We start from the raw sequence: 27,247 nt of genomic DNA on the forward strand, positions 1-27,247 counted from the left end.
AGTGTGTGTGTGTGTGTGTGTGTGTGTGTGTGTGTGTGTGTGTGTGTGTGTGTGTGTGTGTGTGTGTGTGTGTGTGTGTGTAAGGCAGTATTTACAGTTTTAAAATAGATTTTATCCGTTTTTTTGCCAACAACAAAACCTGGCAACAAATCAACCAAAACCTGCTGTTCCGTACACACACACACACACACACACACACACACACACACACACACACACACACACACACACACACACACACACACACACACACACACACACACACACACACACACACACACACACAGGTAACAAGGTATCAGATATTTTTGTCCTCTACAATCCATCCAACTGTGAGTCTTTTATTTTTATTGGATGCAATTTAAGCCTCTCTCTCTCTCCCCGTGTGTGTGTGTGTGTGTGTGTGTGTGTGTGTGTGCGTGCGTGCGTGCGGCGCATGCGCACTAGGCTCCGCTCGGCTCTCGGTGCGGCGCATGCAGAGCGCGCGGCTCTCCGCTGCTCCGACAGAGTTGCTCAGTGTCCGGACTGATACCTGATGGATGGCGGGTGATCGACATTCAACCAATCAATGAAGCTTCAGCTCGGACTCGCAGACAGGACGCAGAGGCAACGTTCAGTATTGATCACTGATTATTAATGATCGGCAGCTGACAGTCAGAGTGTGTGAGCGGAGTTCAGCGCTTCAGAAACCAACAGGACTCTACTTTCTTCATCCATCCATCACCTCCTCCTCCGGTAAGTCACCTTCCTCCACCTCCTCCACCTCCACCTCTTCTCATCTTTCACTCCTTCTCTTTTCTTTTATCTTTTCTTCTGATAGTTGAAGGTTATTATGAAACGGACCGAGCGCGAGCGGCTGAAGCTTTAAACCGCGCGAACACCGGAGACGTTTCTGTCCGGTGGTTATTGTCCGGATCACTTTCAGGCTGCTTCACAGACAGAACAAACTACTCTGTTTTATTTGTTTTTTCTATTTCTACTTAATAATAATATGACCTCAGTGTGTGTATGTTGTGTTTTTGTTGATTTTCGTTCACATCAGCTTCTCAATCTGTCGCTGGAAAGATAAATATCATAATCTTCTGGCCGTGAGTGTCAGTGTGTGTGTGTGTGTGTGTGTGTGAGTCTGAAGGGCAGCGGTGGGAGAAGGACCCACATCTTCCCCTGGAGTAAAAATAGTAATATAGCAGCAGTAGAGGAGGAGGAGGAGGAGGATTCAGAAGCACTAACACCACACTGTAAACATGTCACCTCAGTACAAGTACTCAAGCAGCGCTGTCAGGAATATGAGCCTGAAGTTTATAAAGTAACTGTGACTGTAGGAGGGTTTTATTTCATTATTTCATAAGGTCCTATTATGATTCGTGCATTACTTGTAGTTGGTATACAAGACGGTAGATGAGACTTTTATAAGGTGGCAGATAATGAGAGTTTTCATTAAGGTTTTCAGATGCTGGTTTAATTTGAAAAATGCAGAGAGGACGTCCTTTTATGCTTCTTGTTTTGTCTGTTCAATAGTCGAAATAATTGAGGTTATTGTGATATATGATGGAAAAAAAGCTGCAAATCATCTGATCTGAGGAGGTGATACCTTGAAATATGCAGAAAAAAAACGAATCAGTTGACAAAATTGAGTTGTCAATTCAGTTTTCGATAACTGAAGAATCAAAGACTCATTATATTTGATATCAGCTGGATTATTGAATCCGTGCAGCCTGTTTATGTATTTGATGGTGATTCATATTTTAAAAGGTTGTCATATGTGTTTTGTGTTCAGAATCTTATTTATATTAAACAGCATCTGTTTTTAAAGAAGTATGAAACATTTTGATGGTCACGACCTGAGCATCCTCTGTTGTCTGATAATTTACTGAATGTGATTTATTTTGAGCTCTGGACATAATTTGACGTCTGATGAGGTCGACCTGGACTCTGCAGAAAGTTGTGATAGGTAGTATCCCTGTGCCGTGTTGCTTTAGTAACCAAAACATTTTCATTTTTTCATGGTAGGCCATTATAAACGCAGGTTGCAGCTGTAACTGACAGTTTGTGTTCACATGGAGCAGAGCTGGTCTGACATGTTTGAATCAGTTATTAATTATTTCACATCAAAACATTAAAAAAAAACTGTGAAACAAAAGTGAAACATAAAAACTGGGACAGATTCTTTATGGATCAGAGCTGACACACACAAAACACACAAAGTCAACCAGAGTTGTCCTCTCTGTCTCTTTCTCTCTCTCTTGGTCTCTTTGTCGTGGAGATGTTAATTTTCACATAGATGACAAAATGACTGTGTGTATGTGAGAGAGAGCGTGAGACTGATGAAACCAATCAGTTGGGCTGTAGCGCCCCTCTGCAGCTTCAACTGAAACACTCCTTTCCTGTCCTTTCTCCTTATCTTTACCTTTCCTTTCCTTTCCTTTCCTTTTCTGCCCTCATTTCTCCCCCCTGTCTTGCTCATCTCGTCTCGTCTCCTCCTTTCTTTTCTCCACTTCTTCTAACTTCACGTCTTTACCTGCTTCTCTCTCTTCACTGCCTCCATTTTTCCTACTTTTCCTTAGTGACCTGGAAACTCGCTGCTGCCATCCATCCAGCTGCCCCATGCTGCATGAAATTAGAAAGTTCTGCACTCCTGTCTTCCTCTTTTCCTTCCTTCCATTCTTCCTCCTTCGCTTCCTCCCTCCCTTCCTTCTTTTCTTCCTCCCTTCTTCCCTTCCTCACCTTCCTTCCCTCTGCTGCCTACTAGTCTTTGTTTGGCTGTTTGGACCTCCACTCTGTCTCCGTCCTCTCTGAGTTTAATTAACACAAATCAACTTAATTAAAACAGAAGAGAGAAGCTGACTGAGACACTCACTCCTTCACTCACTCTGAGCTCATCGTCCAATCAGAGCAAAGAACCACAGCAGTGTGCAGTCACCTGACCTGTCATCAACACATCAACAGCTAGTCAATGCAAACCCACTACAGGAGGACAACACCTGCCTATTGTTAGAGCAGATTACCTGATGGTTAGTGAGTATGTACATACCATGAATGAAATAAATCGAAAATGAAATGAAATATTAACAGACTGTTGTATGACTGTACTAACTAGCTGTTAGACTGCAGCCCATCTCCGTCTTTCCCTCAGTGCTCACATAAACACAATAATGTTATTTAAACCCAATGTGTTACTCAATGTCAGATGAAAACTCACACTCCTGCTGTTAGAGATACTAACTAGTCAGTAGACCGTCCTAACCTGCTGTTTAACCACACTAACATCATGTGTCATCTTCACTGAAGGAAACATAAAGATGAAAACGAATGGACACAGCAACCATATAAGGTTTAAGATGTTTTGTTTAAGGCTCAGTGTTTACTAACTAGTTACCATAAGAGTAAGACTAAGACTAGTTGCTATAAACTTACCAACAGTGATTATGTAAACCTGCTGTTAGAGTGGGCTATACTAGACTGTACTAACTGGTTGTTAAACTGAACCATCTCTCTGTTAGACTGGACTCATTAGCACCAGTGGTTGTGCACAAGACAATTAAACTAGATTGTTACACCAGCTGTTTTATATCTAGCCTGTAAAAACCAGCCTGTAGACTGATTAAAGAGACATTAAAATGCACTAACGAGCTGCATGAGTGTGTATGTGTCGGTCCAGGCTGACAGCTGGACAGTTTACATATGCGCATCTTCCTTTTGTACAGTATAGGTAGATGTATCCTACTGTAACACTCTCTCCTGTTCTCCTCCACACAAATCAATTTTACCTATTTATAGAGCATGACAACATTACTAAACAGTGTGTGTGTGTGTGTGTGTGTGTGCCAGGACTCCAGCAGTGGGCAGATTGAGAAGCAGCACGTTGTTACGTCAGGACAGATTAGTTTGGAAAACCTACAGAGAGCGTACACACACACACAAACGCACACACACACAACCACAAACTGTTGTTTCTGTACTAAATATGTCCTCCCTTTGTGTGCAGTGCGTCCATGATTGGTGTGTGTGTGTGTGTGTGTGTGGACTGACACCAGGCAGGTGTAACAAGCTCATTAAAACAACTTTATTGCTGTTCTGTTGAAACAGGAGGGAACGTGAACGTGTTACATCAATATTCAATTAAATTAATTAACATTTTAATCGTGTAGGGAAACAACAGGTGACTCTCAGATTAAAGGCGTAAACATTTTTGAAATTTTGTTAAGTGTGTTCACTCATAGGCCTATTCTCTTGCAAATAAGAAGAGAAGATTTACAGTTTCCATTATTTTGTGAGTGTGAAACACTGAGCTGGACCAATGAGCCAGTTAGCTTAGCTTAGCATAAAGACTAGAAACGGTAGGAAACTGCTAGCCTGGTTTCTTAAAGGTGACTCCACCTACCTACATCAGCTCTAAAACAATGATTAACAAAGATTTATCAATTGTTTAATTGGTACTAAAGCTTCGCTAACATCACCTGGCTCTGGAGTCATGTTAGATTAATAGACATGAAAATGATTCTCATCGAAAATAAAGACATTTTTCCTAAATCTCAACTTTTCCCATGAAAAAATCGACTAAAAACTTCTTTTAGTTTTGTGTCTGCTCAGTAGTTTTGTTGCTTCAGAACAGGTGTGTTTCCCCCAAGAGACAGTTTTCTACTTTCTTCCTGTAGCAGCAATACTCAGAGTACTGAAGTACGTGGAGTACAGTGTGTGTCTCTGTGTGTGTGTGTGTGTGTGTGTGTGTGTGTGCGTGTGTGTGTCTCTGTGTGTGCATGTGTGTGTGTGTACGTGCTCACCAACGCTAGGTGCTGTCTACAGTACACAGAGCTAACAGCTAGCTACCTCATTACTCCCATTCTGTCTGCTGTGATTTATGGAACTACCTGTGTGTGTGTGTGTGTGTGTGTGTGTGTGTGTGTGTGTGTGTGTGTGTGTGTGTGTGTGTGTGTGTGTGTGTGTGTGTCTCTACCTACTCCCCATGTTGTCAAGAAGTTTTAATTAAGTTCCCGTCATGTGACAAAGAGGAAGTGATGACATTAATGAAACGTGATTGGATGATTATTATCAAAAACATAATTAGTGGCTTGATGGTGATCAGAAAGAGAGAGAAAGAGAGGGAGAGGTGTGTGCATGTGTGCGTGTGTGTGTGCGTGTGCGGTTGTTTAGAAGGTGCGTACAAAAAGGACAGAGTGTATAAAGGAGTGTATAAAAGAAAAGTCGACTCTGTGCGTGTGTGTGTGCGTGTGTAAGACAAAGTGTGTGTAAATAGGACGGCAGTGATGAAGTGTTTCCTTGCGACTCATGTCTCTGAGGTATTACACACACACTCACACATTTACACACTCACACACACACATGCTGAGATAGTGAAGGTCACACTGTCACACACGCACGGTTACACACTGTGTCATCAGTCAGGAGTCCGCAGGAAGTCGTCAGGAGTTTCACCTGTGAGAGACAGACAGTCAGACCAGGACGTCCCCCTAGAAATTATGGATCTATTAAATTAAACTTCACTGCAACAGAAATTAAATTCTGGATAATATTCATTCATACTTTGTAGCACACAGAATCTTTTTTTCTTCTAATAAATAAATGAAGTGCTGCATTTGTGAAAAGCAGCAGATGGATAGATGAGGTCGCTGTTGAGCAAACAATTTGAAGCACACAAATAAAAACAAACTCTCGCTGTGCTCTGTATTGAGAAACAGTTGCCTGTGAAAGACATGAATCCACATTTGGTGCTGTAGTGGCAGGACTGTGCACATGTGACACTGAATCAAAATAATCTTGGTTGTAGGAAGACGTCACTCTTGTTGATTTGTTTTTACAGAGCTCAGCAGAGACACACAGGACAGAGACCGAGCTTTGGATGCAAATCTGAATCAGTTCATTCTTGGTTTTTAGGCTTTTTGTGGGATTTATTGACGGCAAGAAAATTATCAAACATTGTTGATTAAATTAATCTTTAAAGAGGGATTATGCAAGATTGTTTACCTTTATTGAATTTGAATTATTAATTTATTTAACAGCTTTGGAGTAATTGTGATGGTTAAATGACTTGTTTCAGGGCTCTCTGCCTTCCACCTTGGCCCAAAACCAACCTTGCAAGATCTTGTCTCGGTGGCACCACGACTCAAACACGCCCCTTAATCTGTAATCTCTTGTTTATATACACATCATAAAATGTATATGATATATAACGTCATCCACTGCTCCATGGATTGCTTTGTCATCGGCTTTGTTGTAAACAAATGCACATGGTCGAGAGGAGTTTGAGCAAAACTGAGAAAAAGCGACCGGACTTGCATCGTTCCCCTTTAAATTCTACTGATCCAACGTCATTGTTTCCTCAGGTTTTTCTTGTCACCAGTAAAACATGGGAGCAGAGTTTTCAAGCTCATCTCCTTGAGGGACTTTTTCCAAGAAGCTCAGTTTTTTGGGGTGTGTGTGTAATGTGCTGGCATAGCATGAACCGACGACGGCAAGAAAATGTAAAGAAAAGGGATTTTCTGTCAGATGTAGCGAAGCTTAGTGTAGACATGACTCTGATTTCTAGGCAGTTTCTGTGTGTCAGCAGGAAATTTACAGGAAAGGTAATCCTGTCAAACACAAAGTCACACAGAAAACAAAGTTTCAAAGACACTGAGACACAGTTTTTTACTCTCCAGCGTCCTCCCGTCCTCTGCGGTGTCACTCTGTCAGCCCTCAGTCTGTAGCCTGAGAGACCGTTACAGAGCAGAAACAAGTGAGTGTGTCTTAACTTAAACCACCTGCCCTCCTCCGCTAAGGTGTGTGTTTCTGTCCGTTTGTCTCATGTTTCTTCTTCCATTAGTTGAGTGGAGCGGCTGTTGAATGTTTGATGAGTCAGCACGGTGAGAAGGAAGTGACGTCGTAGCCGTCTTCTCGTCTTTCGGGGCCCGGTTCATGTTTTCACATCTTCGGCTCCTCGTCTTCGACTGTGAATACTGCTGACGCTCACCACCATGTACTCACATGGAGAGTGTTTGGTTTGTTTGGAGCCGATGAGGGGAAACGTTTAGAGATGAAACCTCTGTGATGTAGGCGTACAGTATTTTGTATCGATGCACGGACGCCAAGTATTGATCTTTTATCATGTCAACTAGAAATACAAATTTTCCGATTGTGATGGTCGGTCGATGATTCAAATGAGATGAACAGACTTTATCTTATCATATAATGCAGATGTTGACAAAGTTTTGTACCGTTTGTATAACAATTAACAATTATTAACAACAGTTTGTTATTGCATTTCTCAGGATATCACAAAACATTTAAGATCAATAATAACATCATATGATAGTATCGTATCGTGGAGCCTCTGGTGATTCTAGCTGCCTACTGTGATTTATTTGTTTATGTGCAGATGATGCACTAAATATTAAAAAACGATGCTAAGAGGTATTTATATTGTATTTGAGAGCAATGCTAACAACAGCAAGCTTTTACAGTCACAGTGGCTTTGGTCCAATTATCAAATGACCACTATGGTTTGGCTCCAAGTGAGTCCGTCCCCACAGACTCCCATGTTAAAGTACCAAACGTTGCGTGTTTACAGCCTGGTACAAAAATATGTTTTCGTCCGGACGGTTAATTTCCTCTTGTCAAGGTGGCGACGGTGGAGCAGCTCAGTCGGAGCTTCAAAACCACTCTTCAGGGACCCGAGGGTGACGTCACGGGAGCTACATCCGTCTCTATTTATAGTTTCTGTCAGGCATGGGCAACCTTTTCCACAAAGAGGCCGGTGTGGCTGCAGGTTTTCTTTCCAGCCAAGCAGTATAGGAACACCAGACTTGACTCACTTTATCAGCTGTGTGCTCTTGGTTGGTTGGATCTATGTGGAGATCTATGTGCTCGCCATCTTAACTCCGACATGTTTACATCGCTGCGGATAATTAGCACTGGGTTAGCGTTAGGGATGCACATTCTGAATTTTTTTAATGGCCCATAACCGACGCTTGCTAACCGATTATTAACAGATAAGATTAAAACACTAACAGGGGCAATTGCCGATGGTTTTCTTTTTTGCCGTTATAAAATACACACACATACGCTGCAACAGCTGACCAGCGCCAGATCCACTGTGCTTCTGTCTCAGATGGAAGTTAGATCTTCCAATGTTGAACTGTTTTTATACAAAGTGCAGCCAAACACCAGGCTGAAGAGAGAGGAACACGGGGACTGCGGTGCATAACTGGCACATACTGTCAGTCCTAGTATGCCCGAAGGCATGTGGAAGTCTGCAAGTCCCTATGAGTTGACGACACGAGGAGCTAAAAAAATTAACCGATAGTATTAACCGGTCAAAGTTCTTGTTATCAGTTAATGGTTAAACGGTTAATCATGTGCATCCCTACACTGGATGCAAAGAACTACAACTAAGGCTGATGGGAACGGCGTTGTAGCTTTATAGGATCACATTACACTAATGTGATTAATTTTCATCCTGAAGGGGACTGTGCCAGATTTCCTGGCCGACCATGTAACAGTTGAGAGATACAAAGTGGACGTGGACTCAGATTCAGCTCCAGTCTGGATGTTGTTGCCAGATTTTGTCGACATGTTGAGGACGTGGACTTGGGAAGATTTGGCCTGGTGTCAAAACCTGAAATCAAATCACTGCAGTCTCACATGGGAACACTGAACACCTGCGCATCCATGCAGTTATCCACTCGTGCATTGCAGTGCACAGAAACCATGCAGGTGCAGGTCAGAAGCTTTCAGATCAGATGTCAGAAAAGAGTAAAACGTGACCTCAGTGACTTTGATTGTTGGTGTCAGGGCGACTTTAGCTGGGTTGAGTATTTCTGAAACTGCTGATCTCCTGAGATTTTAAACTCTCAAAGCCTCAGGACTCGAACTGGTTTCACGAACTTGACAATGAGTTCAGTCGGTGTGCGTCAGTGGTCTCCCCAGCCACCAGATCTGAATCCAGCAAAAAAAAGAAAGAAAAAAGAAAGAAACCCCTCTGGGATGAGGTAGAACGACAAGTCCTCAGTGTGAATGTGCAGCTGACAAACCTGCAGAACTGATTAGAGAGTAAAGACAGGTACATACTGTAGACCCTTCCCAGTATTAGCACGTTGTTCCTGATATAGTCGTGCTCAGTGAGGTGAGTCTGTTTGGTCTGGCTTAGTCTGGCTTAAGAGCAACAGACATGAGCGTCACTGTGTCGCGTTGTGTCATGTGACGTCTATAACACACAGTGGACGTGACATGAACTCAGGGCAGGACAAACAAAACGTCTCCTTGATGGGAACATCTCCGGAGAGAGCAGGTATAATAAATCCCTGAGGGGCAGTAGGTTGTAGCTTCATGTTAACCTTCAGCCTCAGCATTAGCCTCAAATAGCAACAAATAAAAGTAAACAGAAGAAAGTTTATCTGGTTTTAATTAAATAGTCAGGTTCTAGTTACTTTATTTGAACCCTTAAGTTGATTTTTTTTCCAGTTGAAAGTAAAAAACGACCCACTCATATAGTCTCAGTCCACACAGAATTTACCACATACTGAATTAAACATGATAATAAAAAGATAAAACATTAAAAGTGCTCTAGCACAAATAAAAATTTTAAATAAGTAATAAATAGCGACACTGCACAACCAAACCTTAGAATAAACCAATTTAAGAACTATTAATAAAGAGAGAAAATAATGGCTTTCCACAGATCTTGTGCAAATTTGCATTTTTTCACAGCTTCTATGTGTGATGACAGCTTCACTAAAGCTGTATTTTTAATGTGCTGTATTTTACACCTTGGGACTAAAAATCTCAGTGTGAGTGAGTGTCTTTCCTGGATAATGTGTGTTTCTCACCTCACACCAGAGAAGCTACTGTACAAAAGAAGATGCGATAGTAATGAATCTACGGTGGCCTGGATGCTTTTCTTGAAAGCTATGATCTTTGTTGACACTGTGAAGATAGTGTTGTTTTTAACATTAGTTTTTGGACTCGTATAGGTAGAAAACAGTGGATGTGGTTGTTTTATATGTCTCATGCCACCTGTGTGTGTGTGTGTGTGTGTGTGTGTGTGTGTGTGTGTGTGCGTGTGTATGTGTGTGTGTTGCCCTTTAAGAGTCCAGATGATCCAGACTGATGCTGGACCCAGATTTTGAGCAGTACAGCTGCTGACTTGTTCTAAATAATCTATCCATACATGCATCGCTCCACCTGCTTGACCTGATTAGGGCCTTTTTCTGGGGAGGGGATGGGTGTGTGTGTGAACATTTCCCAGCATGCACCGGGCCAGAGATGGGCTACTAGTGCCAGCAGGTTATTCTGAAGTGTAGCTACTACACTATATACTAGGTCTGTCCGACTAATGTTGACCTCAGTGACACAGACACATGCGGAGTCACAGGGAGGTGAAAAGGTCGGAGGAGTTCGGTGTTGTTCTGAGACAGTGCGGAGGGGGGCGGAGCTAGACGACAGACGACCGTCGGTAGATGTGCATTAGAAGAATGGGAGTGGTAATCTCTATTATTAGACCACAGATTATACTAACTGAGCTACAACACACATATAAACACACACACTCTCTCTCTCTTTCTTTCTCTCTCTCTCTCTCTCTCTCTCTCTCTCTTATCTGTGGATTATAATCCCAATCCCACAATCCCCTTCTGGATCAACCAATCATGTCCCACCAAATCCTGCACAGCCTGCTGGGTAACCTACATGCAGTGGGGTGTATACACGAGTGTGTGTGTGTGTGTGTGTGTGTGTGTGTGTGTGTGTGTGTGTGTGTTAATCCCTGACAGTCTGTAATAGATGAACATCTGGTTTATCTCTCTGTGAGTCTGAAGCTTCCTGTTCAGGCAGGAAACCACCAATATTTGTGTATTTATTTACTGCACACTTACAGGAATAAAATCTTGATTTAAAAAAAAAGAATTCACTATAAACAGTTTGTTTAAGATCTATCTTCAGATCTCCAGTAGAGCTGCAACAATTAATTGATTAATCAAACAATGATCGATTATTAAATTAATCGTCAACTATTTTGATAATCGAATAATCGGTTTCAGTAGTTTTTTTAAGAAAAATAGTCAAAATTCTCTGATTTCAGCTTCTTAAATGTGAATATTTCTGGTTTCTTTGTTCCTTTATGACAATAAACTGAGTCTCTCTTTGGTTTGTGGACAAAACAAGACATTTGAGGACAACATTGTCATCTTGTGGTTTGAGAAACACTGATAGACATTTTTCAACAGTTTTTAACATTTTATTGACCAAACAACTAATCGATTAATCGTTTAAATAATCGACAGATGAATATATAGAGAAAATAATAGTTAGTTGCAGCCCTAATCTCCAGTGATGTTCATGTCTGGGACTATGAGTTGCTTAAAGCTTCGTCTTGTGTTTTTTGACATAGTTTAATATTTCCTTCAGATCCTTGTCCTGTTGTGGAGGAAAACCTCTTTTCTCTGCCACTTTCTTGACATTTGTATCCAGAATCTGTGCCACTCGCTGCCACACAACCCCCCAAAACCAGATCCATTTCTACCCCCTTACCTACATGCGTATACTAGTTCTCAAAGAAGGGCTCCATTAGCGCTTTTCCACATGTCATCATTACTATTTAATTTTTCCTTGTGTTGTTTTAGCATTAACATTTGAAGAGCAGCTCTTTTTTTTCTTTTTTACATATTTTTGCTTCTTTTCTCTTCAAAAAATATTTGCCCCGTGCGGTCCAGACAGACATTTTGTCTTTTTGCATACTGCTCTACATCTTCTCTTCCTCTTCTTCTTCCTCTGTGAGTTCAGTGTCAGTTCTCAGACAGAGGTGGTTCATTAGAGCCCGTGGCCCCGCGAGCCTGCACCTTTGTTGGCGGCGGTATCAGTTAGCACGGAGGAGGAGGAGAGCGGTTCAGGCCTGGATTTTAGTGCGAAAGTTTCACCTTGAGGAGAAAGTGTCAGGTCCTGATGGAGCCGAGCAGCTATTTAAAGACGGAACAGAAGTCGCAGCGTCCTGAAGTGAAGGTTGGACGGGCAGAATAACCTCGCTGTACCTCCCGCTGTGTGTGTGTGTGTCTGTGTGTGTGTGTCCTAATCCCTGCTGCGGTATGTAAACCATACAACATGATGTCGGTCGTGCACATGAGGGGATTAAAAATTCACACGATCACGCTCTACATCATTTCCTGAGCGTGATCCAAATGAAATCCCAGATTCTGTCAAAGTGTATCTGTTCACACTGAGAGCTGCAGACATGGAGTCAATCATCAGTAATCACTCATTAATAAACGACCACGCTGAGTCGTATTAACTGAGCGGGATTAGTGTAACCTCATCTCTAAATCAGACGATTGTTAAATTACTCTATCAATATTGAAAACTGACCCACTGACTGAGGAAAAATGCCTTTTAGATTAATTATTTCTCAATGTGAATTAGGGCTGGGACGATATGCTTTTCTCCCGATTCTATTCTTCTATGATTTTTTGGATGCCGATACGATTTAAATTGCGATTCTACGATATTGCCGATTTTCTCGATTTTTAGTCTGCATTTTTAACACCAGTGAAACAGTTGAATGATTATAATTGTCTACAGACTATTCCAGGAACCATATTTCCCCCAAAATACACATGTAAGTCAGTTTTTAAGATTTATTCAGCAGCAATATACGGTATATGTTTACTCTCTTTTCAAAAGCCTGGACTGCAAGAGGCAAAAATAAAAGAGTATAGAAAAAGCAGGCTTCTGAAACCTTTCTGACAAAATGAGATAACGACTGAGGTAAACTGCTACATTTTAACATTTATCTGCACACAAATACTGTAGGAGCCTATAAATTCACATACTCCATTATAAAGTGAACTTAAACCCTTTTCAAAACCTGGACTCTCTGTATGTAAAAAAGGCGAACAAATGCACATTGCACAATATTTATATTTAAAAAAAAATCGAAAAATCATCAAAAAAATATCGTGATACTTATGTGAATCAATTTTTTCTCCCACCCCATAATGTGAATGATCCTTATTGGTGCTAAACTCTTCTACTTCCTGAGGCCTTTTCACAATAAAAGCCTCAGGGGCAGTAGGAGGTGTTGGGTTAACAACATCAGCAGTGACAGTAACTGATGCGTATGTGGGAGAGTGAACAGTAAACAGTGAGATTAGTATCAGTGAGTTTGAATTACAAACAGTGACAGTGTCGGATTTAAAGCTATAGATCAATAACTCGACCTCTTATTGTGGTTACAGCGGTTGTGATTATGAATATGTCAGCTCATAAATAATAAACAGTCCAGCCTGGCCCCTAAAAATGAAAGTTGTTTCTCTCTCCAGTCAGATTTAGTGTGGTCGTTTTGAGTGTTTTCTCATTAGTTTTTCATGTCGACATGGAAGTTTTGTGTTTCTTTAACGTTGTTTTTGGTTTTTCTGTGGTTGTGCGGTCGTGTCCTTTGTCAGTAGTTGGTATTCATTGTGTATTTGACTTTGTCTTTTGTGTTTGGATTTACATGTGTGAGCTTAGCTTTGTGCCTTTAATGTGGATCTGTTGTGTGTGGAAAGTGCTTTGTAAATATATTTTAGTTATGTTATATTCCACTTTGCTTGGTGTTTCATCTCTTTGTGGTTTTTAAAAAAAAATGTTTTTGTTGTCTTTTGTCTTTTTGATGTGGTCGTTTTATGCCACTTTGCTGTAATTTTTTATCACTCTGTTTCTGTAGTCGTGTTTTCATGATTTTTTCATGATTTTGCATCATTTCTTTTATGTTTTGTGTCTCTTAGTGTTATTACATTATTTACACCCTGTTGTGGTCATTTTATGTCTCTGGTTGGTTGTTGAACCTGCTGTCCAACAATAACGATGAGTTTGATTTCATGAGAACAAAAAACAAGATATTCTGGTGTGTTATCCAGCTGAACTGAGCTGAACCTGACAGAGCAGCAGATGAACCACATCACTGTTTTACAGAGATGTAGAACATTTTTTTTTTTTTTGGTTTGTTAGTTTTACTTTTTCTTTTTTTTTTCATTTAGTTGGACACAAATCCTTCAGAGACGACCTGGAGGAGGATGTGGACGGAGAACAGAGAGACTGCAGGTCACCGCTTAATCTGACTCTGTGTGCATGTTGTGTGTGTCATAGTTTCCTAGTGGACCGACCACAATGACATCACTGGTTGTGTTGTTACTACATGCGCTTCCTTGACGACCAGAAAACAGACGGACAGAAAGCTGGACCGTCTACAAACCTGTGTTTCCACCTGTCTGGATCAGTTCGTTCTTTCCATTTGGCAAATGCGGCTCCTTCATCGCTGCCTCCACTTTTTACCACCTCCCTGATCTCCCTGATCTCCCTTTAATTTCACTGCGACTGAAATTGATGTTTGATTTTTTTTTTTTCTCTCCTTGATTTAAGATTTGACTTTGTTTCCAACACATTCCTAATGGTTCTTGACTCAGTGGTTAGAAGGCTTCACAAGGCAACGGGAAGTGATAAAGACTGAGGTCCTGACAACGAACTGGGAAACACATTCAGCAGTTTGTCAACACACATGCAGCCCTGTGAAATACAGGAAATAAATCCAGACGCAGAAATGAACTAAAGCTGAAGTCCCATCAACAGAATCTGGAAAAAGATCTGTTTATTTCACATGTTTTAATCTTCACATTATTGCAGTGTGTAGTCTACATAGGGGGTTCACTCTAATGTGGCCTGTATCAAGCTAAGTCATGGAGTAAGAATCTCCATTTTAGGACTGTACATAGCGCTTTCGGTCGCTGCTCTAGTGGAAAAATATGTTTGATCTTTCCTGCATTTTAGTTGGTGTAATGCATGAAAATAATGAATCTTTTACCAGCGGCCTAAACACATTTACTGACATTGTGTAGATTTAACAAATCTGATTGGGCTGAATTGATAAAAAATCCAGACAATACAAGTCATTTCAGGATTTTCAGGCTTTTTGTCTTAGTTATTGTGTCATTCTGGGTCAGTGTGTGTGTGTCACATGGTCGTCCATTGTGTGACCACTACTCCAAACACAACACAACAATAGCTGTGTCCCAGTTCAGAGGGTGTATTAATTCTAAGGTTACTTTTAAATGTGGCTTAGAAATGTGGCTTCTACGGCTCCAGTGGCGGGTGAACCCTTCATGGTCCGATGTAGCCAAAGATTTAAGATTTGATATTGATTATAACGATAAAGTTAATGTGTCGGTTGCTAGGTGATGGTCAGTGTCACTTTATTGGCCGTTTGCAATAGAACCACATTTGGAAACTGGTTTACTAGAGGTCAACATGAAGAAAAAAACACACAGGCAATAACACTGTATAAACGTTAATTATTTAGAACATTATAAGTAGATATAAGTCATATAAGTAAATATATATATTATTAATATATGTAAAAATATATAGTGCATCATTAACAGTTACCCAGAAAGGCAAACTTGATGCATAAAAAGCATGATAATTAAGTGCTGCAATGATAATTATGCAATTTGACGATCATCTTAAACAAACAGTGCAAAAATAATGAAGTTTGTATTTAAGAGTTGTTCAGGCTACACACAACGGAGGGAGAAAAAGATTGTAGCTTAACTTTGTTATTGTTACATATTGATAAAGGCTCATCATGTCTTGTTTCACCTTCCCCCCGTTGGGACGCAGCTCATGACAAGTGCATCAGCTAATAGCGTCCTCAGGAAACACAGTCTGTGCATTCCTGTGATTGAGTTCTCTGTATTTGTTGCACGTATCATTGGGTTGCGTAATGTGATATCAAATTGAAAAGGATGTTTTTCTCTGTTTGATTGTGTTTCTTTTTTTTTCTTTTTTTGTTGTGGTGCATTGATGTCTTTCACGACTACAGACAATCCACACAACCTAAATTCAGCCTGGCATCTGTACAGTGATGATGTGTCTCGTACAAATATTAGGTCAGAAAATATCTATAAACTGCAGCAGCGATGAAGCGATAGAGAGCGTGCATATTTTATCCTGCAAGCGTTCATCTGCTGTAGTTCAGGTTATATTCATGTTTGTGTGAGGAAAATGTGCGTTGGGTTGTGTCCTGAATCCAGTCTGTCAGGTAGACCTCCGCCTCCTCCTCCTTCTTCTCCTCCTCCTCCTCCCCACAAGCTCAGTGTTTCATTTGTGGTTTCAGGTCAGAGCTGCTCCAGTTTATGTTTCGAGGTTAGAAATGAAACGGTTTGCTGCCTGAGACTTGAACTTGTGGAGCCCGTTGGAGGTCACACGCAGCCGGGGAGGAGGCTCTGCCCGAGGAAAACGTCTTCAAATAGAAACAAGGCACGAGCCAGATGTGGCTGCTGTTTGTCGGGGGAAAATGCTTCTGTACTGTAATTCAAGATGTGATCTTATTTAACTTATCACTGGTAAAAAAAAAAAAAGAGGTAATTTGTGTCTTATTTGGGACCGATTTCTGCAGATTCTCATAAACAAACTGTGAAGTGGAGTTTTTCACCAGTTTCCTGTGATTGTGCTGCTCTCAGATTCAGATTCCTTCAGGGACAGACACACAAACATCAAACTGTATCCAGTGGGTTGTTTCAGCATCTCTGGCGCTGCTGGCCACTGCTGTGTTTGTGTGTTTACTGTGCGTGTGTGTGTATGTGTGTGTGTGTGTGTATGAGTGTATGTTTGACCACTGTCATTACCAGCTATTGGCCTCGGGGTGAGAGACAGCCACTCTCAGACCTCTCTCTCTGTCTTTTCACATCTCCATTAGTTCCTTCGTCCTGTCGTCCCCTTAGGTTACTGTGTGTGTGTGTGTGTTGTACAGCCTCTCAGGGAACAGGGACATACATTAGTGCCCCCTCCCCACACCCCCAGCCCCCTGTGTCTCCTTCTCTTTATCTTTTACACCAACAACAGGACTCAGAGGGCTTTGGACCAATCGGCTGAGCTGCTTGTCGGCGTAGCGATAGCGTGCGAACGAGAAAAAAAGAACAAGATTAGACAAAATATCTGATGCCGAAAAACCTCGGCTCTCCGTGTTTAGTGATTTTTCTGTCGTGTCAGACAAAGTTGAAGGGTCGAGTACGACAGTTCACAAAAGCCTCCACACACCACTGAGCAATCACACACACAATCACACACACACACACACACACACACACACACACACACACACACACACACACACACACACACACGAGCTGCAGTCGCCTGCTTGTTCCTGAAAAGCTGACATACATTTGGGACATAAAAGGTTTTTTCTCACAACAAAAGTCAAATGGTGTTAATGGGCGTACAAGATGGCGAGTGCAGCTGGAAGTGGTTACATCGAATTTTATATTTTACTGTAATACAGTGAAATAAATCTGCTCTGCTAATGAGATGGTTTTCTCCTCTGAGATATGTTCTAAATAAATGAATAAATACTGTATATTTGTCTCAATGGTGAAATCAATCTGCTTTAGTGATGAGATGAGTTTCCCTTTTAAGGTGCGTACATATGAATAACTGACAGACTGAATAAATAAATAAATAAATAAATGAATATACAAAGAAATAAATATTTTGATTACCTCTAGTAGGAAAAAATTGTATTTATGCATAATATCGTATAGACAAAAACTGGCTTGACATGAAAAGTTTAAAACAAACATTCACTTGGACTCCAGGCTGAATTGTTTTTGATTTTGAGGTCAAAGGTCACAGGTCTGTGGCGACCTCACAAAACCTCTGTTGTGAATGCAATATCTAATGTCGAACACCTTGAGGCACTTTTTTTAAAGCTTGAAAGAAATATTCACCTGGACTCAGCAGAAAAAACTGATAAGAATTTGGTAACAAAGGTCAAAATCACAGTGACCTCACAAAACATGATTTTTTTTTTGCCACTGCGAATGCAATGTGTCAACACGAGGAATTCATTTCACATTTAACACAAATGTTTGATTGTCCTGAAGGATGGGGGTTAGAGGTCAAAGGTCAGGGTCATGGTGACGGCAGAAAACACTTTATAGCAAATTCTCAAGATACAATAAATCTTAAATATCCACCACAGTGTTTCCCATTAATTAAAGAGACTGTGGCGGTCTCACAGAAAAAAAAAAAAAACATTTTTCAAAATTTTTTTTTCTTACGTGTGTCTACGTGCGGTGCGCCCGCACGCGAGAGAGGCGTCAGTTTGAGAGGCTGACTGGCAGAGATGAGAGTTGGTGAAACGCTAGCATGGTTATTTAAAACATCATCTCTGATCTCTGCCTGCACATACATACAGACAGGGGCGCATGCTAAATGCGCTATATCGCACTAATTGCTCAGCTGCGGCGCTATATCGCCTCTCTCCTTTTTTTTCGCATTGGATAATGCAGGCGTGCAAATTATACGTCAGCCTGCTCACGATTCACCAGCCACTGATATTGGATCCGTCATCCGTCAATCAAACGTCTGAGACACGCACACACGCACATGGAGCTCGGTCTCGCCCCAAGCTTTGAATATCCCACCCGCTCGATAACGACCAATCAAATTCGTTTTCCTTACTCAGGTAAACTGTACACCTTTAAAAACACAATTAAACAAATAAAATAAATAAATATAGAAAAAGAAATAGAAATAAACAGTGATGTCACCTGAAAACTAATCTGAGAGTTGGAGAAAGACGACCATGAGGTGGTCATTCTGGTTTTTGACAAATTTAGCAATTGCATGTTATTAAAGGAGGAACTGTGTGGTAACTATACAGTCATAGCAGAAACCCAAATGTAGGCTGTGATTATATAATTACAGCCTGAACATTCTAAACTAAATATAGATTAAATTTATACTGAGAAATACTGAAATCAAACCTTGTGCTACCACCAAGCAGGCAGGTGAGTCGGCCTCCCGATAATAAACACTGGTAACAGGTACAAAGGAAACGGTAGGAAACAAAAACAGGTTGCAGGTTCATTGGGAAAACAGGCTGGCACATTAACAAACAAGCTGCTGGCAGATACATACTATAAATATAAATATAAATCTACGGCAGCTCAGGTGATGAGGGACCTGGGTTCAGGTGTGAGAGCGAACAGAGAAACTCACGTGAATAGAAATAGAAAACAGGTGAGCAAGTGGAAACGGGGATGGAGAGAAAAGTCCAGGTCGATAGATGCGTGGTCAGATGGGTAGATGTTGGTGGACGACAGCAGATCTGTGGCCTGAGAGAGATGATGGACTGTCTGTGTTTACCATGGATCGTCATTAAAGGGATAGTTCGACATTTTGGCAAATTGGCCCATTGCCATAATTCCTATAGTTTTAGCAGTAGGTTCGTTACCTTTAATTGTTAAAGCCATTTTTAGAACGGCGGAGCAGAGCCGTGAGCTGCTCAGAGCTATGCTATGGAGGCTCATGGGATTTCTTGGTTTCCCTCATCAAACTCATCAAATACACAATCCAACAACTCCAAAACGCTCTGGTGGACAAGTTGTGACCTTCACATTCACCACGCTATGAGATAATAACAGAACGTCACCAGACAGAGTTGTTTTAGAGGTAAATTCATGCAAAACCGCTGATGCGTGTTCCTGTTGGGAGCAGTTTTTCAGCAAGCAGACTCTGTATTTGCCTCTAAAACAACTCCTTATCGTAACGTTCCGTTATTATCTCATAGCGTGGTGAATGTTCAGGTCACAACTTGCCCACCAGAGCGTTTTGGAGTTGTTGGATTGTGTATTTGATGAGTTTGATGAGGGAAACCAAGAAATCCCATGAGTCTCCGTAGCGTAGCTCTGAGCAGCTTGGGGCTCTGCTCCGCCGTTCTAAAAATAGCTTGCACTGGCAATTAAAGGTAACAAACATACTGCTATGACTATAGGGATTATGGCAATGGACCAATTTGCCAAAATGTTGAACTATCCCTTTAAGTGTGTGTGATGTGTATTTATTTACTCTCTCTGCTCGGTTTCTTTGAAGTCTTAAAAAAACAGAAGCTTTTACTTCTTCAGGTTGTCGAAGCTCTGACCTGCTTTTATCCTGCAGAGGAAAATATTTCAGCTTCTCCTCTTCAGTCAGGAATCACATTGTTGCTTCTCTGTGTATGTGTGTGTGTGTGTGTTATGTGTGTGTGGGATTATAACCCACAGCTGCTAGCCTCTCTGATTACTGACTGCCTGGTCAGCCTGGATTAGACTCACACACACAGACACACACACACGCTACACGCACATTACAACAGAAAAAGGTAAACACACATATTTCATTTCATTTGGGTGCTGAATACTCAGTTCACTGACTTGCTCTTTCTTTGTCTGCATCTTAATCTTTCTATGTGTGGATGTGAGCAAGTGTGTGTCTTCACCTTTGTGTGTGTGTGCGAGAGAGAGAGAAAGAGAGAGGGAGAGAGAGTGTGTGTGTGTGTGTGTGTGTGTGTGTTGTGTAATTCCCAGCTCAATAGAGCAGATATATTTAATCCTTCCCTCGCTAAAGCTGATGTCAGCATCAGCTGGCTCTGTCTGTGTGTATGACTGTGTGTATGTGTGTGTGTGTGCATTTTGTAGCTAATTCATCACAGTGGCAGATTAACCAGCTGTCTGCAGAACATAAAGTCGACTACTAACAACCAGCTGGGAGAGGGAGAGAGAGAGAGTCAGGTAGAGATAAAAAGCAGCTGAGTCACCTGGATAACGAAACTTTTACCATGTCATCTTATCATCAATGTTCCTTACACATTTTTATACTGTTTTATTCTCTGTTTGGTATGTGGAATAACTCTAAATACTACATTACCCATGAGGCTGAGTGAAACTGAAAGATTCAAGGAGCAAGAATTCGTCTCACAGAGTCTGAAATCAGTCTCTCATTCACTTTTTGTGAATGCTTATCTTTAATAATCATAACTGAGCTTAATCACTGACAGCTGAAAGGTGTTGTCATATTGTATTGTATTGTTGTATTTTCAGTTTGGACTAGAAATTTGAAAACATTTCCTCCCCGTCCGTTCATAGCCTGTGGTCATTGCTACACAACTGGAAACTCAACACAGAGACTGTAGTTAAAATCAAAGAAAAAACAATGAAAGTATATTTTTTATAACTTATACAATGTGTGATAAAGCAGAAAAACTCATAACAGATCCAGAATATGAATGTAATTCAGCTCTTTATACTTCTTCATTATGGAGAAAGTAAAAATATATATAAGCTACAGTAAAATGAGGAGGCAGTGGAAATTTTCTTTAGCCGACATAAATTGAAATACAGGCTCCACCACTGGCTTCGTTGCAGTTGTGTGTTGAAACAACCAAGTGAGGAAGTCATTTTTGAGTTGAATTGAATTGAACTTATTTATTGTCAATACACATGTAATGTACAACGACATTGGGAGCGCTGGTCCTCTGTCATGCATTCAATAAATACACAAGTACCTACTCTGAGAGCCAACAGCTGCAGCACTCTTGCAAGAGTAGACGATATGTTTTAAAAAAAGCACGAAAACTGTACACTTTCTACAATTAATAATAATAAAATTGTTAGAAAATGACTTACTTTTAGTTGTTAACAATTATCATGTTTGGTAGTTGCAAGTGGTTACGTTCATTGGTTAGGCTATGTTTGCTATTGCACATTCACTTTATAGTCACTGCAGGTCGACCCTTCAGGTGTGGAACAAACAGTTGTGGATGTTCAATTCAAGTTAGTTTTATTTATAAAGAGTTATAGATTTACTTCAGAGGATTTAATGTCCGCTGGTTAGTGGAGGTTCAGCCGGTTTGTTTTTGTTGAAACTGTAGATATGAAAACGTTGATCTCCTCTCTGTCCGACCAGAGCAGCTGCTTCACCGTCACATGAAATAAAGCGTTAGACATTATTAGGTTTTACAGAAGCTAAAGTGAAGTGAATTTTACAGTAGTGATGTGTTACGTAGTTCATGGCCAAATTCTTGTGTGTGCGTGTGTGTGTGTGTGTGTCCAGTGTGAGGTCATGTGACTTGGCAGAGCTGAAATGACAACAGATGGACACAGTCATGGAGTGACCCCCCACACACACACACATGCACACACACACCACTAGAAACACACACACATGTCATATGTTGTCTTTTCTCTCTCTCCTCTTACTCATTATTTCATCACTTCTGTCCCTGTGAGCGTTTGATGCTTCACACTCTGCGTCTGGTGTCATTCAGGCCTCGTACCTCTCTGTCTTTCTGTCTGTCTGTTTGTTCGTTCGTCCACCTGTCTGTCCCTTAGTGACTCTGTCTCTCTGTGATCCTTGTGTCTTCGTGTGTTTGTGTTGGATCGCTCTGGATTTACACAGTTTTGGTGTCAATTCTGTTTGTTTGGGTTTTTTTTTTCCCAGTACCTCCTGGAGAAAATAAACAATTATTTCTGCTGACGACAGACAGACACGGTGTATGTACTGTACGAAATCCCAAATGTCTTACAGTAATTACCTTGTTACAGCAGCAGGTCACGACAGAAAGCTGCACATTGAAATCCATCAGTGGTTGAGCTTTATACAGTATTTGGCTGTGGAGGTTGGATGATGTAGTGACGACTCACAGAGCTGCTGTAGCTCACTTTCTATATTCTGTGTTGTTAGTCAGACAGTTTTTCTATTTTGTGTCAAGCACATACAAGTGCCCAGCCCACATAGACCCCAGAAATATACTGTTGCAGGCACGAAACATTTGTCAGACGTTAACATAACCTTACACAACGCTGCTTGATGTAAAAAAAAAGAAAAAGAAGAAAAAGGTTGAGTTTCTTTTTATAATCCTCCTTTCAACATCATAACAAAACAAATCATTAATTAAGGGCATTTAATAAAAAGTATACCTCTTAAATCATTAAACAATTAACAATAAACTATTTGGTAACACTTTATTTGACGCCTCTATAATCATCTCTATAACGCATTATAACCATACTGTACTTATAGTGAGTCATAATGCAGTTATAGCACTGTATAACTGTAGTTATAAACACTCATAAATGATCATAATGCTTTATAACAATAATCATAACACACTATAAAGCATTTTATCCTGATTTATAAGGTCAGGTATTATAATACGTTATAATTGTTAGTAACTAGCTGGCAATGCCCACATCGATAATGCATTATAAATATAGTTATAATGTGTTATAATTGGCTTATAAATGTGTATAACTATCATTATAAACACTCATAAATGATCATAAGGCTTTATAACAATACGTATAACACATCATAGAGCATTATAACTCTATTATACTACTTGATCGTATAAGCCATTATAAAATGCTCTATGATGTGTTATTGTTTTAAAGCATTATGATCATTTATGAGTGTTTATAACTATAGTTATACAGTGCTATAACTGCATTATAACTTATTATAAGTACTGTATGGTTATAATGTGTTATAGAGATAGCTGTCAAATACAATGTTACCAAATATTCAATCTGATCTAAATCACATAACAATACTTCTTTCCTCTGCTGTGCTGTTAACTTTGTTCTCAAGTCTGTACATGATTCATTCAATAACAGAAAAATCTCTCTCTTTAAGTCGTCATTACGTGTGAGCATCTGGTGTACTGCTTCACTGGGTCTTATTATATCATTTGTATCACCCATTGACAGGGATGAAGACCCCCCTCAGCCCCTCTCAGCTCCTGGAGAGTGGGCAGATCTTTGCCTTCGGAGGGATGTGTCAAGAGCTCATGGACGCGCCGACACCCACAACCATCAGTCTCCCCATCCAGCAGACTCGGTCTCCAGGTGAGTTTTCTCCTCTTATTCCACTGCTGTATATCTGTCAGACTCATCCTTGTTCTTTCATCCCATAATAACCCATCCTCCTTGTTGTGGTGTCCCAGGTCAGAGCGGGGCGTACTCGCTCTGTGAGGTGTGTAACCTGCAGCTGACCTCCGACAACCAGGCACAGCTGCACTACAACGGCCGGTCTCACCTCCGCAGAGTGAGGCAGCTGCAGGCCGGAGAGACGGGGCAACATGTGGCAGGTACAACACAGCCACTTACTATCTTGTAACTGTGTGTGAGCAGTAGTATCTCTATTAATAGATTTGCTATAACTATAACGATCGGCTTGTCTCAGTCATTTTGGGTTTAGTTGTCACATGTGAAACCATAATTACCCAATAGCTGTCTTTTTTGTTATTCAATTCTATCTGTAATTTTGAGCTTAAGGAAGGTAAAACAGGTATTTGAGAGTGAGAGCCATTAGCCTACGTGCCAACAGTTCATAAGGAATTTAATCCAGTGCATGTTGCATAATATTTTATGCTAACATTTGTTCATGGCTGTGTTAAATTACTTTTTCAAGCCCAATTTTCTGTGCCAGACTTCAATGTTAACATAAAAGTTAAAAAAAAAGAACAGAACAACAACAATAATTTTGTCCTTGTTTAATTAGTTGCAAAATCCAGTGTGACATCTTACCCGATGGTTGGGCAACATGTCACATGTTCACACTCTCTATTTGATTGCTTATAACTCTGCACTGACACAAAATATGAAAATGACATGAATACAAAATATATACCTGAGACATTGGTCTTTCATCTGGTAGCCTACATATTTCTTTTTAATAGGATGTAGCCTATTGATTCACCAGTCTCCCCTAATAGCAGCAGTGGTAGATGTAACATTAACTGTAGTATTAGTGTCTGCATAATTAGTCTTATGAATAATAACAGAAACAAGTGTAGTCGTCCTCATAAGAAGGAAAGCATGAGAAGAATCCATGGCAGCAGTAATAGCAATAGTTGTCATAGCAATAAAATAAATGACAGTCATGGGAAATGCAGTATGCATCACTAGTAGTAGTAATAGTCATCATAACAACAAAAGCGCCAGCAGCAATAGCAACAGGTGCAGCAGCATTAGTATCAGGATCAGTGGCAGCAGTGGAAGCACCAACTGTGTCAGTGCTTTATTATTCTCAGCTCATTTAACGTGTTTCAGTGTTTTTTTTTATGTGATTTTGTGTTTGATTCCCACAGGGGCCCAGCCCAGGTCTCTTCCACAGGCCACGGGCCTCATCTCGCAGCCCGCCGGACTAACTCCGACCCCAGGCCTCAGCTCCGGCCTCGGCTCCGGCCTCAGCTCCGGCCTCAGCTCTGCTCCAAGCACAACCACAGGTAGGACGGACCGGTGCTTCTGTTGTTCTGCTGCTGCTGCTCGTGGTGTGTCGGGTCGGCGGTGCTCACACTGACCACACCTGACATGCATGTCTTTTATTCAGAGAAAGTAATACTTAGACAGCAATCAACTGTCTGTTTTTGCAAGTTGTTGTGGTAATGAGAGAGGGACATTAAGCGCTAAAGCTAAAGAGGACATTAATTTGTCAAGTCTGTTCGTGACTGCTTGTCTGCTGCTGCTGAGTGAGAGTGACTTTGGCTCATCCATCATCAGCAGCTGTTGGCCCCTGGGAAAGGTCAGCATGTGTGTGTGTGTGTGTGTGTGTGTGTGTGTGTGGTGGAGCTCAGATTGAACCTCAAAAGGATAAACTTACTCTGCATTAACTCAGATCACCACTGCAGGACTGTAGTACTCTGTATCAGTGCTGTTAGCTCCGCCTCAACACCTGCCAGTCACTGAGTAACGCATTACTGCCACAACACTTGGTCGACCCACCACGATGACAAAGACTGAAAACATCTGACAGGTTATGTTTTATTGCGCAGCTGTCATGAAATTTCATGAAAACACAAGTATTTGGTGGTACGCCGCCAGCAAAGTCAAAGTTTTCATTTCACTGTGAAAAATCAGCCATGGCACCAATTTGGCAGTGACATCCATGCTTTCATTATCTACTGTAGCATTGGAAGGAGCCAGGCTAACAGTTGTCATTGGCTTCCAGTCTTTATGATAAGCTAAGCTAATTGAAAAACTGACTGTAGTTACATATTTAATGCAGTGGTGTTGATATTGTTGCCTCATGCATGCAAATATCAAAATGTAAAATATTCTTTCTACATTATTATGTTATCAATAGCTATTGGGCAAGACACACTGATTTTAACTTTTGTTTTAGTTGTATTATACATGCTGATAGTTCGGTTTTATGAGATGAGCCTCATGCATTTTCATTGTTTCTCATGGTTTGATCACTGCAGCTGATCAAAGTAGTTCCAGCGCCCTCTGCTGGTTTTATTTCAGTCATCGCTTTTCACATTAATTGCTCGACCCTCTGTGGTCCTGTGATCAGATGTGACTGGAACAGTTTCAGAGCATCTTCACTGATTCAGACCCAGTTTTTTTTTAAGTCAAACCTCTGGTCAACAGTGAGAGTGTGCTATGAGATGTAAAGGACTTAAAGTGGAGCAGACAGCAGCAGGTCATTAAACTGGGACACAGCCCTGCTCTGAAACCACGCTGACATTTCTCAAAGACACCGTCAAATTGGCCTGCATTGATTCTTATCATTACGCTATAATGAAATCTGCTGCCGTGACATCTTCATGTGAGTCACCTCTCAACGTAGAGCCGTTGGCCTTATTCTCTTTGATCTAAAACACAATGAAAAACTTTAGTCCCGACTCGAGTGAAACTGATCACCAAGTTGGACTACAGAAAGTTACTATATAGTATACATAATAACAAAAAGTTATTATATACTGTAGTATAATATAATATGAATGAATGAAAGAAAGTTTATTTGAACACAGAAAGAAGGACAATAGACAACAACGAAACTTAACAATTATTTATGTTCAGAAGGAGTGGGAAGAAGCTGGAGCTAATTAAATCCCTCCCAATATTAATTACAATATATACTATAATAGGTTATTTATATACTAGTAATACAATACAATACAATATAATATAATGTTATATAATATATAAAAACCTATATACTTATACGATGATGTCAGGAAGGACAGGAAACAGAAGGACAATCCCACACTAGTGTGTGTGTGTGTGTGTGTGTGTGTGTGTGTGTGTGTGTGTGTGTGTGTGTGTGTGTGTGTGTGTGTGTGTGTGTGTGTTAGTGACAGCTGTAATTACATACTGTTGGTCCATATCAGTGTACAGGCTACAATAACACTGATTAAAGATTAAATCTCTCTCTGCTGGACACACACAGACAAACTCACTCACTCAGTCACACACGCACACACACACAAACACCACTCAACCTGAATGGTTGTGTCTTTTGCCGTCTCTCTCCCTCTTTTTTCGCTCTCTTTCTCTCTCTCTCTCTCTCTGTCCATTACGTGATGCTCGCTCGACCATGAAAAGCTCTTTGGCCTGAACTCAGCTTCTGCAGGCCAGGCTGTGTGTTTGTGTGTGTGTTTATGTGTGTTTATGTGTGTGTGTGT

General features: G+C 40.8%; 1 protein-coding gene across 1 annotated transcript in view; it reads left to right on the forward strand.

The window, feature by feature from the left end:
* Positions 1 to 688: 688 nt before the first annotated feature.
* znf385b (zinc finger protein 385B) overlaps positions 689 to 27,247 on the forward strand; it is a gene marked incomplete at its 3' end in the record, with an annotated part of 70,559 nt that continues 44,000 nt past the window's right edge. The window contains exons 1-4 of the mRNA XM_083997316.1: positions 689 to 735; positions 23,544 to 23,681; positions 23,780 to 23,923; positions 24,926 to 25,063. Coding sequence (XP_083853442.1) covers positions 23,546 to 23,681; positions 23,780 to 23,923; positions 24,926 to 25,063 — 418 coding nt within the window. The 5' untranslated portion in view covers positions 689 to 735; positions 23,544 to 23,545. The remainder of the gene's footprint in view (positions 736 to 23,543; positions 23,682 to 23,779; positions 23,924 to 24,925; positions 25,064 to 27,247) is intronic.

This window comes from Trachurus trachurus, assembly GCF_905171665.1.
Source record: "Trachurus trachurus genome assembly, chromosome: 21".
Lineage (NCBI taxonomy): Eukaryota > Metazoa > Chordata > Actinopteri > Carangiformes > Carangidae > Trachurus > Trachurus trachurus.